This window comes from Pyrgilauda ruficollis, unplaced genomic scaffold (genome assembly GCF_017590135.1).
Source record: "Pyrgilauda ruficollis isolate IOZ18807 unplaced genomic scaffold, ASM1759013v1 scaffold391, whole genome shotgun sequence".
Classification (NCBI taxonomy): domain Eukaryota; kingdom Metazoa; phylum Chordata; class Aves; order Passeriformes; family Passeridae; genus Pyrgilauda; species Pyrgilauda ruficollis.
Genome location: NW_024525390.1, coordinates 57210 through 70763, shown reverse-complemented (window position 1 = coordinate 70763; position 13554 = coordinate 57210). Strand labels below are relative to the sequence as shown.

General features: G+C 47.7%; 2 protein-coding genes across 2 annotated transcripts in view; both read right to left on the bottom strand.

Annotated features, from left to right (window-relative positions):
* Window positions 1–325: 325 nt before the first annotated feature.
* Window positions 326–5261, bottom strand: NUDT7 (nudix hydrolase 7). Its single transcript, XM_041476733.1, has 3 exons — window positions 4586–5261; window positions 3012–3170; window positions 326–1150 (listed from the first exon to the last, which is right to left on the bottom strand). Exons 1-3 carry the CDS (start codon window positions 4850–4852, stop codon window positions 767–769), a joined length of 810 nt encoding a protein of 269 aa, XP_041332667.1. The 5' UTR covers window positions 4853–5261; the 3' UTR covers window positions 326–766.
* A 1731-nt stretch (window positions 5262–6992) lies between these two features.
* LOC121358501 (hydrocephalus-inducing protein homolog) overlaps window positions 6993–13554 on the bottom strand; it is a 57671-nt gene continuing 51109 nt past the window's right edge. Inside the window, 11 exon segments of the mRNA XM_041476732.1 lie at window positions 6993–7272; window positions 8065–8425; window positions 9018–9118; window positions 9293–9332; window positions 9476–9584; window positions 10429–10550; window positions 10618–10825; window positions 11096–11264; window positions 11754–11853; window positions 12422–12521; window positions 13241–13439. Of these exon segments, the coding sequence (XP_041332666.1) occupies window positions 6993–7272; window positions 8065–8425; window positions 9018–9118; window positions 9293–9332; window positions 9476–9584; window positions 10429–10550; window positions 10618–10825; window positions 11096–11264; window positions 11754–11853; window positions 12422–12521; window positions 13241–13439 (1789 nt within the window).

Below are 13554 nucleotides of genomic sequence, written 5' to 3'. Positions count from 1 at the left end.
GTGCTGTCGGTCTCTCACGATTCCCCAGTGCCTTGTTCTGTGGGCTCTGAACCCCTCTCCCTTGCTCTGTGTTTGGTGGGTTGTCCTCGTGAATCCTCACCTCCACTTTTCTGTCCTGGAGAAGACTCCTGCCAGCAGCTGAGTGAGATTTGATAACAAGACGTGAGGGACAAACTTCAGTCCTGTTGCCTGTATCCTAAGTTTTCCATAGCCTATGGAATTGCCTCGTGAGAAATGTTAAATGAACCAAAATTCATTGCACATACTGACCTGCCCTCTTCCCTCCACAAGCCCAAGCAAAACAAAACAAGATTGTGAAAGCACCTGAAACCTTCTGTATTTTTATTGTGCATTCTGTAAGTGCTCAAAGATACCAGACAAGACTGTATGGATCATGTTCTCCACGTATGGCACATGTAAGAGGCAGATCTCAAAAAGTTTTAATAGGTTAACTCAGACACAAATTCCATCAAAATGATAATAGAGTAATATCTGTTTCGTAAGCACAGAAACACGCAGAACAAAGGCACTGAAACTGAGAAGGAACTGAAACAGACCTTTTGAAAGTCTGTTTCACAAAAAATATTGTGTGCTTCTCACAGCTCTTCAAAGAGATTAAAAATTGTATTAATCTAGTTAGGGATTGTCAACTTAAAGTTCCCAATTCCAAAGAAATTCAAGTGTAGGTCTCAAACAGTAAATACAAAGGAAATAAACCAAGCTCCTTTTTCCTCTTCCAGAATAAATTAATGGCCAGACCAAGCTGTCACAGATTACTCTTCTTTCTTTCATTTACAGATGCATACAAATTAGTGAAGTAATTCTCAGAGGATGAAATTAAGTTGTCAAGGTCATAATCCACTTCAAAGGTAGGTCTTTCTCCAGAAATTACAAGAGCAAGAAATACAGCAAAGTGGGCAGTCAGGCCCCATATCTTGAATGACTTTCTGTGTTCCTGGTCATCATATAGAAAGCAGTGTATGCGAGTTGAGTAACCTGAGGCGGTTTTATAAGTGAAGGTCTTGTAATTCAAAGGCTTGACAAAGTACTCCAAAGGCACAACAAAAACCTCACTCACTTCATCTGGATTAGGAGTGGCCTGGAATGTATCCTCTATAAACCCTACAACTGGTGTCACCAAGTTATTCATCTAAAAAGAGAGAAAAAAAACCCCAATAAGTAAGTAAATTGTAAAAAATCAACTAAACTCTCAAACACTTACATCTGTACCAAGTAAAGATGTTCATTACTTAAAAAACCATTTCATTGTTACAAAATGAGTACAAGAAGCCTATGAACTATTTTTAACTGCAATGCAATTTAGTCTCCTAATGGCAAGCTATTTAATTTGACTTTGAGAATTTGAAATCATATTTATGTATTTGTCAAAAATGACTTTACAAATACTCTGTTCATCCTGTATAATCAGAGCAGTTTAAAAGGCTTGCCAGTTTGCTACAGAAGTCAAAAAGCAGCATACTTTCTCATGGGTCTTCCTTATTTATGTTTTTTAATTCTGATTTTATTCTAGATTTTCCCTATCCTTCATCATATTTCTGTATTGTTTTCCCGAGATACAGGAATTTTTCAGAATATGGAATTATTTTTTTATAGGTACAGAAATGTTATTGCAATGTACTTAGCCATAAAATGTAACACTTTTTCAAACACATTATTTATGGACATTTTAATTCTAACTTTAATCCCTTCTTCCATGGGAAGGCAAAATCACTGAAATCATAGTTTGCATCAAGAGAACACCAAAATTCTTTAGGATACATTGCTAGTTCTATTTATTCACACCAACAAAGACCACTGTCCTGCAGAAAGGAGGAAAACAGTGTTTGTGGTATTTGATTCAAGTCTGGACAGACTCTGTCCAAGTCAGAAGCACCTGGAATGTACATACTGAGGAGCCAGAGTATATCTGACATGCACAATATGCATGGTCCAAAACCCACACCATCTCTCCTCCTGACTGAAGTAATTGGCTGGAAAAGAGGGAAAATATGATCCTTTTTACACACTGCCTCTGAGCGATGTGGTTTTAAGGTTATCTGTAGAGAAATTATAATTTAAGTCGTTAAATAAAGCTGTTTTCAATACAATTTCAAAAGTAGATCTTTCCTTTTTTAATGGGGAGAGGGTATTGCTGACAGATAGAAGAACAGGAAGCACAGTAATAGAGTTTTACCTGGTGAACAAAAATAGTCTTCAGAAACAGCTATTCCTCATTCTGTGGGAAAACTGATCCTCTGTAATACTGAACACTGCTGTTGGAATTGAGAACCTGTTGATTTACAAATGGTGACCTACACTCCACAGATACCTCTGGGAGTCTCCCTGCTGGAGGAAGACGATGCACACAACCCTGGTGCACCTCCCCTCTGGTGCTCCCTCTCTGTGTGCACAGCCCTGGAGTCAGCAGACACCTGTGAGGCTACAGCAGCCTGCTGCGACCCTGCCTGGGTGAGTGAGCTCTGCACAGCTCCAGGGATGGAGATTGTACAGCCTGTCAGGAACATCTGCTCCGCTTCTGGGCTCACCTCATGGTGAAGAGGACTTTTTTCTTGCATCTCCTGAAAACGTCCATGCTGCTGCTGCGTCCACTGCCTCAAGAAGAGTTCTGGTATCGTCCTCTCTCTGACTCCCCAGGAGAAGAAAGCAGCCAAACCCCCCGGCAGCCTTCCAGCTGAGCAAGCCCACCTCTCTCAGCCCGTCTGCTCACCACCCACGCGCTGCAGCCCCGTGACTGCACTCACGGCTCTCTGCTAAACGCTGGCCAGGGCAGCGCTGTCAGCGCGGCACTCCAGAGTCACTGACTGGTGCCCCAGAGCTGGTCTCACAAATGCCAAACACTGAGCAAGAACCCTTTCCCTGGGCTCTGCTGGACACACGGCTGTGCACGTGAAGAAGCGGCGCCTCTTGGCAGCTCCAGGTTTGAAAAGGTCACTGCCAACCTCACAAAAGGAAAGCACCCAAACTTATTCTGTACTGATATGCTGACTTACTTTATCAATTCCAGGCATCAGCCTACAGATGACTTCCACCTTCTCTGGCTGAAGACCCACTTCTTCTTTGGCTTCTCGGAGAGCAGTGTCAATGTCATCTTTATCAGTGGCTTCCCTTTTCCCTCCTGGAAAACACACTTCCCCTGGTGATCTTCTCAGCTGGAATGTAAAGGAGTACTGCTGTTAAATACAACAAGGTTTATGTTTCTTATTGGATCCACACAGATGCATGTTGGTATTGCAGCATCCCTTTATCTTTCCAGTCAAAGAAGCTGGAAATGGTGGTTAAGGTTTCTGCAGAACAGAAGAAATGTGCCTTAGCAAGAGTAGCTACCTAAGAAAACTCTGAGGCTATCCCCTGCTAATCCATAAACCCTCACTCTATAGAAAATACACTGTAGCTGTACAGCATTGTGTAGTCCATACTGGAACTTCTGCTTGAGCATGTCAAAGTTCACATTTTGCATCATCTTGTTTGCATAAATGACTGACAGATGAATCCAGACAGACAACTTGTAGAGCAAGATTAAAATACTCTAAGAGCAAAAACTTTTGAAACACACAATTAAATAATGTACCTGTGAGAGAGGAAATAACATTTTGCTTCAGCCCAAAAAGGTTACGGAGCAAAAGAATGAAAATGGTTGGTTCTGTTTCCTCTTTGTTGTTTTCTATAGTTAGGATGTGTTTTGTTTAATTGGTTGGGTGTCGTTGAGAAGTGGGAGAGGGGCAGGGTTGAAGACATGACCAGAACAAGAAAAGAGGATGAGAAGGGAAGGGACAGAAGAGCTGGCGGTCGGGAGAGAGCCTGAGTTCCTGAGTAGCCATTCAATGGGAAAGGGGTCAGGGATCACCCCCAGCCGTGCAAGGGGATAAAGATTGCCATTTGACTGCCAAAGTGCGTGGGTGTTTCGCCTCTGGGGAGGGAGACACACACCCGACTCAGCTGACTCATTACAAATTATTTAGTTATTGCTTCAAAGACTGTGTCCCCTCTTGACTGTATCAAAAAATGAGTTATTTCTAAGATACCCTTAAGTACATTGCAGTAGTAGGCTTGTGCATCAAGGATCAGTAAAAAACACATTTACAATCAATGTATCAACTATGGAACTGTGAGTATTTGTTTTTTAAGCAAGACCCAGCAACAGAAAAAAGTAATTCCTGAGTCCAGGCAGTTGATGTGACAGAGGGATGGAAAACAAGAGTTGTAGAAGAAAGCAAAATGCTGGAGAAAGAGTTCTGGCAGCCTTGGGTTGTTGCCTTTTATGTATTAAAAGGAGAAAAGAGTAATATTAACTGCAGATTGAAAAACCTCATTTAATAAAGCAGCGCTGCATGGTCAGTTTCCTTATTTAAGTAAGCAATCACTGCCCACTGTGGAAGCGATAATTTCCCGTCACGGGTTTCCGGGATCCCGGCATGTTCCCGGCACGCGAACACCAGAAGGACAGGAGTGTAAAAACAGCCGGCCGTGCCCCGGGAACAAGGGGCGGGACCGGGGGCGCGCCGATGGCGGGAGCGCGCACGCCGATGGTTCCCGGGAAGGATCGCGCCCCCGGAGCCCCCGGTACCTGCAGGGAGCGGACGGTGAGCAGCAGGTGCAGCCGCCCCCCTCGCACCACGAGCGGCAGCAGCACGGCGGCTCTGGGCAGCGGCAAGCGGGAGAACCTGTCCCCGACATCGAACTCCCTCAGGCGGCGCCGCGCCTTCTCCAGGGCCCCGCGCCTAGGGGCGGGCAGAGCGGAGCACCGGCACCCTCCGGCCGTGCCCCGCTCCTGCCCCGCGGCCCCCGAGCAGGGACCGGGAGCGGGGCCCGGCTGCTCCCGCTCCGCCGCCATGGCCGGCACCGCCCCCGGCTGCGCCCGGCCCGGCCCCCGCCCGGCCCCGGCACAGCTCCGCCAGCCAGCGCTCCGTGCTTCCCTTTCCTTTCCCTGTGCCCCTCTGGCCGTGTCCCTGCGCCGGGGGCCGCTCGCTCCCTGGCCCCCGCGGGGCCGCGCTGCCCCAGACACGCGGCGGCTCCATCGCTTCCGTGCAGTCCCGCCTGAGTGCCGCGACTGGAGCGGCTCCCAGTGGGAGAAGGACCGTGAAAGTGCTGCATTCGTGCGCAGGCACAGAATTGAAACGGGGGTCTCCCTGAGCCAGGTCTCATAAGCTCTTGGAGATTAATTTCACGCCGAAGATAGCTCAGCTACCTTAGAAGGCATAAAATCAGCAGTATGGCTTCTGTGGTAGTGTTGGAAACAAAAAAGTTTTAATAAAAGGCAAAATAACAAAACTTTACAGAGAAAAACTGAGCCAGCTGCAAGAGATCCTTGTCCCTGGTAAAACACCTCACAAAAGCTATTAGTTTCTTTGTTCTCTTTTTTTCCCAGTAAATTGCTCAGGTGGGACTTTTTGGCTCCTGTCTAATTAGCTATCCTTAAGTTTGAGGTGAAGTCCCCCAGGTCCTATGAGGTGTCTTTTCACTTAATTGAGGTGAGAAACTTCTGGGCTCTTTTCCTTCTTGAGGAGACAAAGGATAGTTTTGTCACTCCATCAACAGGGGGCACATTCCTCTACAGAATCACAGAACATGGAAGGGACCTTAAAGATCACCTTATTCCTCCTCCCTGGTGTTAGAAATGCACTAACTTTTAGATACAATTCAATAGGGACAAATCTTTGAAGCAAAAGAAAACTCTATTAGTAATGATTCAGCCGAACCAGGTGTGTGCCTCCCTTCCCCAAGAGACAAACACACACTCCCTTCAAGAAAATCGTTTCTTTTTATACCCGTTCCTGGCTGGGGCGGTCCCTGTCCCCTTTTCTATTGGATGGGTACTCAGGAGCTTGCATTTTCTATTGACTGCCAACTTTTCACAGAATCACAGAATGAATTCGGTTGGAAAAGACCTTTAAGATCATCTAGAACAACCCATGACCTAACTAACACCTCCTCATCAACTAAACCATGGCATTGAGTGCCACGTCCAGTCTTTCCTTAAATATGTCCAGGCTTGGCGACCCCACCACCTCCCTGGGCAGATGATTTCACCTGCAGTCACTCTTGAAGAATTTTTTTCTAATGTCTAACCTAAACTTCCCCTGGCGCAGCTTAAGACTGAATGTAAAATTTTTTAAGTAAAGTGTGTCCCCTTATCTGAGTCCACTCTTTCAGTTATCCCATATCTGGGGATGATTTGTTCTAATAGCATCTTAGCCACTTTGGAGGTAGTTGCAGTTGAGATAGGAAAGGCTTCCACCCAGTGAGTGAGGTGATCAGCTGTTCCAAGATGGTATTTCCATCTCTGTATTTTGGGGAACTCAGTGTAATCCATTTGCATATTTTGAAAGGGTCTAAGGGCTAGGGCTCTTCCCTCACTAGGGTGTTTTCTCATCACTTATTTAACAACTCAAACATTGTCCAGTCACTATTTGGCTACTGTATCGACTCCCTCACAGCACTAAGTTCTTCAGAATTGATCACACAATCAATGTGATCCACGTGTCAGAGCTCGGTCCTTAAGCTCTCCAGTGTATTCCTTGGTGCAGCTTAATTAAAATTTCTCTAGTAATTGCTTTGTTCATTATTTGCCTCCCTTTACTGCCTGGCTGTGATCGGAACTTCACCAAAGGGAAAGTACCTGCAGCCGAGGGAGGGCTGTGGTTGGGTATCTGGTTCTGTTTGTTGTTGCTGCCACTGTTGTTGTTTGTTTCTCTTGTTATACATACTGGCAAAGAATGTTACTCCTTTTCCCATATTGTTGCCTGAAAGCCCCTTAATTTCAAAGTTATAGTAATTTGCAGGGAAAGGAGTCACATTCTCCATTCCAGAGAGGTCCTGCAGACACCTGTCTTTCAAAGCAAGACAAGCTGAAGATTAACAATTTAATAACAATTGTTTATTAACAATTGACAATTAATTGACAATTATGAGTTTGTTTTCCATCTAATAAACAGTTAATTAATGTAGGTAGTTGAAAGGTAAGCTAGAGGTGTTCACTGAAGCTTGGAAGGGTAGCTGTGGAGGGCTCTGGTGAAGGGTGGGAGACCATCATCCGCAGAAGGCACGATGTTGGTGGCTTCTGCAGGAGGCTCCAGCTGACACACACACTGTCCCTCGGATGCTGGTTTCCAGAGCACCTGCTTCTTGAGTCCCTGGTCTTTCTCTGTCTGCTCTAATGCAGAGCGTCTCTGTTTAGCAAGACTCTTCCGCTCCAGGGCTCTGCCTTTCACAGTCACCTGCCCTATCTTCTGAGCCAGCTCCAGGTTAGGAAACCTAGGAAGAAAGGGACTGGTCAGACAAACATTCCCAGCCAGTTGTTCTGCAACTTGCAGAGCACACAGTGTTGCATCCTCTCTCTGTGCATGCAGCGAGCAGCAAATTAAATAACGGCTCTCACTGCACAGAGGCTGCAGAGGTGCAAGGGCAGGAATGTGACCAGTTAAATCCCTGGGGACCAACTACAGCACACGGGGTTCCATGTAGAGAAGCAGGCCTTGCTTGTCCCAAAAGGAAGCAGAGCTAGGGACTGGCAGGTTCCTGGATCTCTTGTTCCAGATTTGCAACCCTCCAGGAGCTTGCTGTTTCACACAGTGTCTTTTCCCAGTGTCTCCCTACCAAGGCCAGATGATGATCTTTCTGTGCTCCTGTGGGTGTTTCTGCCCTCTCTGGTGCTGCCTGACTCCAGGCCCACCTCCCCATCCCAGTCAGGGGGACTGACAGGAGGATGTTAGGGGATGAACCAGGCTGTGCTTGGTGATGCCCAGCAACAGGACAAGAGGCAATGAGCAGAACCTGAACTGGAAATTCCACCTGAACCTGAGGAAGAACTTATTTGCTGTGCAGGTGCTAAGTTGCCCAGAGAGGGTAACCCTAATAATTCCCTCACTGGAATTATTCCACAGCCCTCTGGACAAAACCCTGTGCCATGTGCTCTGGGATGACCCTGCTTGAGCAGGGAAGTGGGACCAGGTGACCTACTGTGATCCCTTCCACCCTGTCCCACCCTGTGATCACCCAGTGATACCCGTCAGAAGCGTGAGTTGGCAAGTGCTCGATGTTTCCCACCTGCACAGCAGGGTGGTCTTAAACATCCCCACGCGCTTCGGGGAGAACCGCACATAAAAGGTCTGCTTCTGGCCAGGAGCAAGGATGCCATGGTAGGGCTTGATGGAGAACAGTGGCAGGTCAGGGATGACATCTGGGAAGATTTCTAGGCAGGAACCATCACACTTTGAGCGGCGTAGCTTCTTGGAATGGTCCTGCTGCTCAGGCTGCTGCGGCTGCTTGGAATCCTGCTGCTGCTTGGCAAGCTGCTGCAGCTGCTCCAGCTCAGAAGAATGAGTTTCAAAAGGATGCTCCTGCTGCAATCCAAAACGATGCAGCAGCTTTCTGTAATGCCTTAAAGTTTCAGAGGAGAGGAACTGACCTGCAGAGAGGAAGAGGACACCTTTCAAAGACAAAATCCTGTGTTCCCAGCAACTCTGCCTCCTGCACAGGTTGGTGGAAGAGAGCTGGGATGCACTTGGAGCATCACTGGCCAAGTACTTTTAGCTGGAAATAGAGCATCTGGGAGCACGGCCTCTGCCTGCAGCACAAACTCCTGTGCCAAAGCAGGAGAGTTGGATTGAGATGGTGACTTTGCATTTGCCCTGGAGTAGGGAACTGCACACAAGACAGTGGCTTGTTTGCAGTTCCCCACTCCAGCTCACTTGTTACATCACTGTTTTTCCCAGTCTCAGACTTCTCAAGAGGTGACCTGATGTCCCCATTCCCAGTCCTGACCCAGCACGTGGCTGTCCCCAGAGCCTGGCTCAGTCCTCTGCAGAGCAGCAGTGGCAGAGCAAGAAGAGAAGGGGCTGAACAGCAGATGGGGGCAAGGAGAAAACTTTCCAGCTGCAGCTGGGAAGATGCTGATGGAAGTGGACGTATGGACAAGGATGGAAAAGCAATTCATGTTTTGGAGAGAAGTGGCAGGGTCTTCTCCCCAGGCCCTCAGCTACCAAGTGAAATGCCCTTACTTGTCAGAGCAGTTGATTGTGGCATCTTCACTGCTTCACTCCCTGCAGCTTCCTCCCAGTAGTATTCCAGGGCTACCTTCCCTGTGTTGCATAGCTTTAAACTGAAAGGCGAGAAAGAGGAATAACAAAAAATGTCCAATAAATATAAAGCAAATAGTACAGTAATATTGTCTGATAGACTCCTGGTACCACTTCCTGATGAGGAACACCTTCTTCCCCAGGCAACCCTGCCATGCTCATACTGAGGTAGTGACAGGCCCCACAAGTCAACCCACCATGTCCAGAAGAACTTCCTGCGACTTGCTAAGAGAAGACCTTGCAAAAAGGCCCCAAGAAAAACTTGAGGGACAGAGAGCCCAAGCAAAGAAACTGTGCCTAACATCTGGCTGTGCTCAGAGAAGCCAAGAGCAGAGGACACATTTTCCCTCTGTGCATGATCATACTTCATGGGTATTTACCGTTTCCAACTGAGTCCTCTTTCACATTTCCACTGCGGAATATCTTGACTGTGGAGACCTTGCCTTGCAAGAAGAACGCTCCATGCTCATCCTCCAGGCGTAACATAAACTGAGAAAAGGGAACCCAGAGCACAGTGATGCTGGTGTGAGTACAGGATGGCACAGGGACTGACACCACAGTGCTGCTGGTCCCACATGGCAACCAGCGCCTCTCCCACTACTAACAGCACTTAGCACAAAAGTCAAATCAGCTGAGAAAAAAGGGTGTTCAGAGGCATCTGGATAGAACTGACACAGAGCCAAACAGGACAGAAAGTAGTGGGCAGAATGTAACTAAACCACAACTACGTTTACTTAAAATGTAAGCTGGGATCAATACAATCTAATGGAACTGGGAAACCACACATGTCCATGAGAACAAAAGGTGACCTGAGAGATGGAGGACAATACTCCACCACCTTTCTTGTATTCAACTTAAAGAAGAAAGACTGGATGGCAAATTTCCAAGAACTCCCTTTTTGGAGAACAGATGTCGGTTACTCGCTTAAAAAGAATTTCTGACACCTCTTCCCTGTGGATGACAGCCTGGTCAGAGAGTGAGAAACGACATGCGTTTCTCACAGCGGCTTTTAGGGAGTTGTAGAAATGAAAACTTGCTAGTATAAACAACCTGCAGGTGGTGCTTTTTTTACTCTTTCTGTTCTTCTCAAGGACTGTTTGTGAGAAAGATGTTTTTGGTAATTAGCCAATCAAGTAGAATGTGTCAAACCTGTCTATAAAAAGAGAGAGAGCTTCTTGTATTAAACTTCTGCAATTCAGTCTCCTGGTGAGTTTGTGTCATTTGAGGCTCAACAGTGACTCTTCCCATGTCTGCCATGTTTTCTGGGACCCTTCCCCTGTGCCACAAGCCTTTGTTCCCAAACCAGACCATTCCTTGAGCAGATCCTCCTCACCTTGACAGAAATGGTGCCATCATTACGGATGACCAGGGGCAGGATCTCTGAATCCCCCAGCCGGAGCCTCTTGAAGCGCAGCACGGCATTTCCCCTCTTGCTGCGAGCGCTTGGGTGTACGACTGTCACCGGCAGCTCCTGCCCCTTCCCACTGACGGTGAAGGTCAGGGTTTGGGGTTTAATTTCCACATTCTTGGCGGATGTGGAAGTTGAAGCCGAGCATGCCTTTGTTCTCCAGCACAACAGCCCGGGTCTTCTTGGTGCCCTTGACCATGGTACCGAAGTCGGTGGGTGAGGCAGGCACAATGCTGTACTTGCTGTACTCTGCTTTGGCCGACACCCTCAGCGGGATGTTGGTGACAGCCTGGTCTCCTTCACCTGAGCTGGGATCTATCACCTGTGTCCACAGAAAGGGTGGTAAACAATAAAGAGGCCAGCCTCTACTCCAGTCCCCAGCCTCCACCCCACGCCTCCATCAATTTACCCCTCCCCATTTCAGCACCTCCTCCAGAGTCACATTCTCAGCTCCACTTAGGAAGCCTCTCAAATGGTGCTGAAAGACTTTGTTTGTGTATGTAGGAGAGAGGATTCTCCAGTAAAGCCCTCCTTCATTAGACACCTATCCTGTTTACGCTCCCAAAACACCAGCCCGGCCCAGGCAGCTCACCTGGCAGTACAGGATGGGTTTGTTCTTGAGGAGCATTTCACTTGTGGGGTGGAAGAGTATCTCAACATTCACAATAGGCTGGGAGGCAACTACCACACCCGACTGAGGCTCAACAGTGAAGCAGGATGCCAAGTCTTGCATGCTGGGATCTGTACCCTTCAGTGTGAAACTGGGGAGAAAGGGAAAGAATGGAGATCTCTGCAGTTAAATGGATAGGTGCCACCACCACAGCCAGGATTTTGCATAGGACCGGAAAAAAAAAGAAAAAGGAGAGTCCAGATCTGCTTAGGGAATCCTGGATCTTGACAGAGAGTGAAGACAATCATAAGGTTACTGCAAGAAACCTTGAGACCGAAATTTTTCATTCACTCTTTTACAGAGTCTCAGAAAGAGAAAGGAGGTGACCACCAAAGAAAGGCAATGAATCTCAGCATTTCAGTGGCTGAAATTTCTGGAGCTCTCCTCTGGGGACCAGCTGAGCTGTGAAGAACTGCTGGTTTGTGGCTGGATTCTCTGGTAAAATAATTGAGATCAGAGAGCCCAGGTTTTGTATTTCCCATGAGGTAGCCAGCATGGAAACAGGCGCTAGCCATTGACAGAGGGAGAATGAAGGCCTGGGAACCCGAGGAAATGCTCACTACCAGGCAGCAGGACTCACCTGTACTCAATGTTGTATACCCCTTTGTTCTTTAGACTCAGGACTTTCTTCACATTATCCAGGACATTAATGGTTCCAAATTCCAAGCTTCCATCTGGACCTGCAGAAAACCCAGAGCAAGGTCAAACACGGTATTTGTGAGCTGCTGCAGAATACACGAGGTCACAGGCAACATGGAGGTCTTGGTGCAAAACCATTTTCAGCAAGTTTCTGTTCTTGAAAATGTTTTCCAGCTACTTGTCTGCCCTTTCTCTTCTCACTCAAAATATCTGCAGCCTTAGTAGCTAAGGAGCTCAGCTTCCATTTCCTTGCTTCCAAGCACAAATCCAATTACGTTATATACTGTACTGAGCCTGTGGGGGTTGCCAACTGCCTGTTCACGCCACTGTTGTTTCAAAGCCCCAAATCAAATCTGCACATGAAGCTGCACACATCAAAGTTAGAGAGGAGAGACTTAAGGCTGTCAGTGCCCTGACAATGCTTTATTCCACGCAGATTGCAGGGTATGTGCTTTATGTATCCATGCCATCCTTACATGCTGTCCCATCCCATCCCATCCCATCCCATCCCATCCCATCCCATCCCATCCCATCCCAGTGCTTTGGTCACCCACTTCCCAAAATAATGCAGTGCACCTGGACTGCTTTGTTTGGGAGGCATCCACTGACCTTCAGGCATGTCAATGCTCAGAGAAGCATCATAGACCTCTGCAGAGATTTCGATGTTTTCAGCCTGAGCAATCCCCAGGATGTTTTCTGTATCTGAAACCTGAGTCAGCAAGAAACAAACACTGTTCAGATTATTCTTTTGATAGACAGCCTGAAAGTCCTTGTCTCTGCTCCCCTATGGCCTCCCTGGCTTCACAAGTGTTGGTGGATTCCCAGGCTTTGCTAACCTGTTCTCATGGGCTGCCCCATGAGATTGCCTCATGGGATGCCCCATGGGATTCTGCTGCAGTGAAAAACCCTATCAGCCCAACTCTGTGCTCCTACAGCAGGGAATGCTGCTGCTAAAGCATCCTTGAGAGGTACAGGGGTGTAAGAACAACCACAGGAAGTGTGAGGTGTCTCAGAGCAGGTGGCATTGACAACCCTCTCCAATCACTTAGCACCCTCTCTGAAATGCAGCCCCTAAACCATGGAGAACAAAATCCCAGGGGAGAGTTTGTTGCACTATGCAAGAGCTTCAGACAAAGGCCAGGAGGAATGTAGAGACCATGCTGCAGTTTGTACAACCAAAAACAACCTTCAACGATTCACAGGGACAAGGTGGTTGTGGTACAGGTTCAGGAAGCAGTGTCTGGTTATCTGGGGGGATGTGGATGCACTGCATGTTCTGGCAAACTGTGTAGAAGCAGAAGTTGGGGTCACAACACCCTTGTGTCTGTCAGGTGCAGCTCTTCCTGACTCTAGGAGCACACGTGTCCCTAGGAGCACACAGTTGCTCACTGTGCCCTGCTCTGCCAGGCAGGGCACAGGCCCTCTCACCTCTAGTCGGAGGGTCTTCTCAATGCTGCCAATCTGCCCAGCCTTGAAATACAGTGTCACTTCAAACTCTGAGTGGGGATCAATGGTGCCATTATCTTGTGACAAGGAGAAGTCCTCAACAAGGTCATCCAGCCCATTGAGCTGCCAGGCCATGGGCAGCAGGCCATTGTTTCTCAGGACTAAGGTCCTGCTGTCAGTCCTGCAGAGACAGGAAGCACTTGGCATCAGCTGCTGGATGGTCACACCAGCCTCGCCACTGAATGCAACTTGGAGCAGCTCCATCCATGCCCTGGAAACCAGAGCCAAACGTTTTC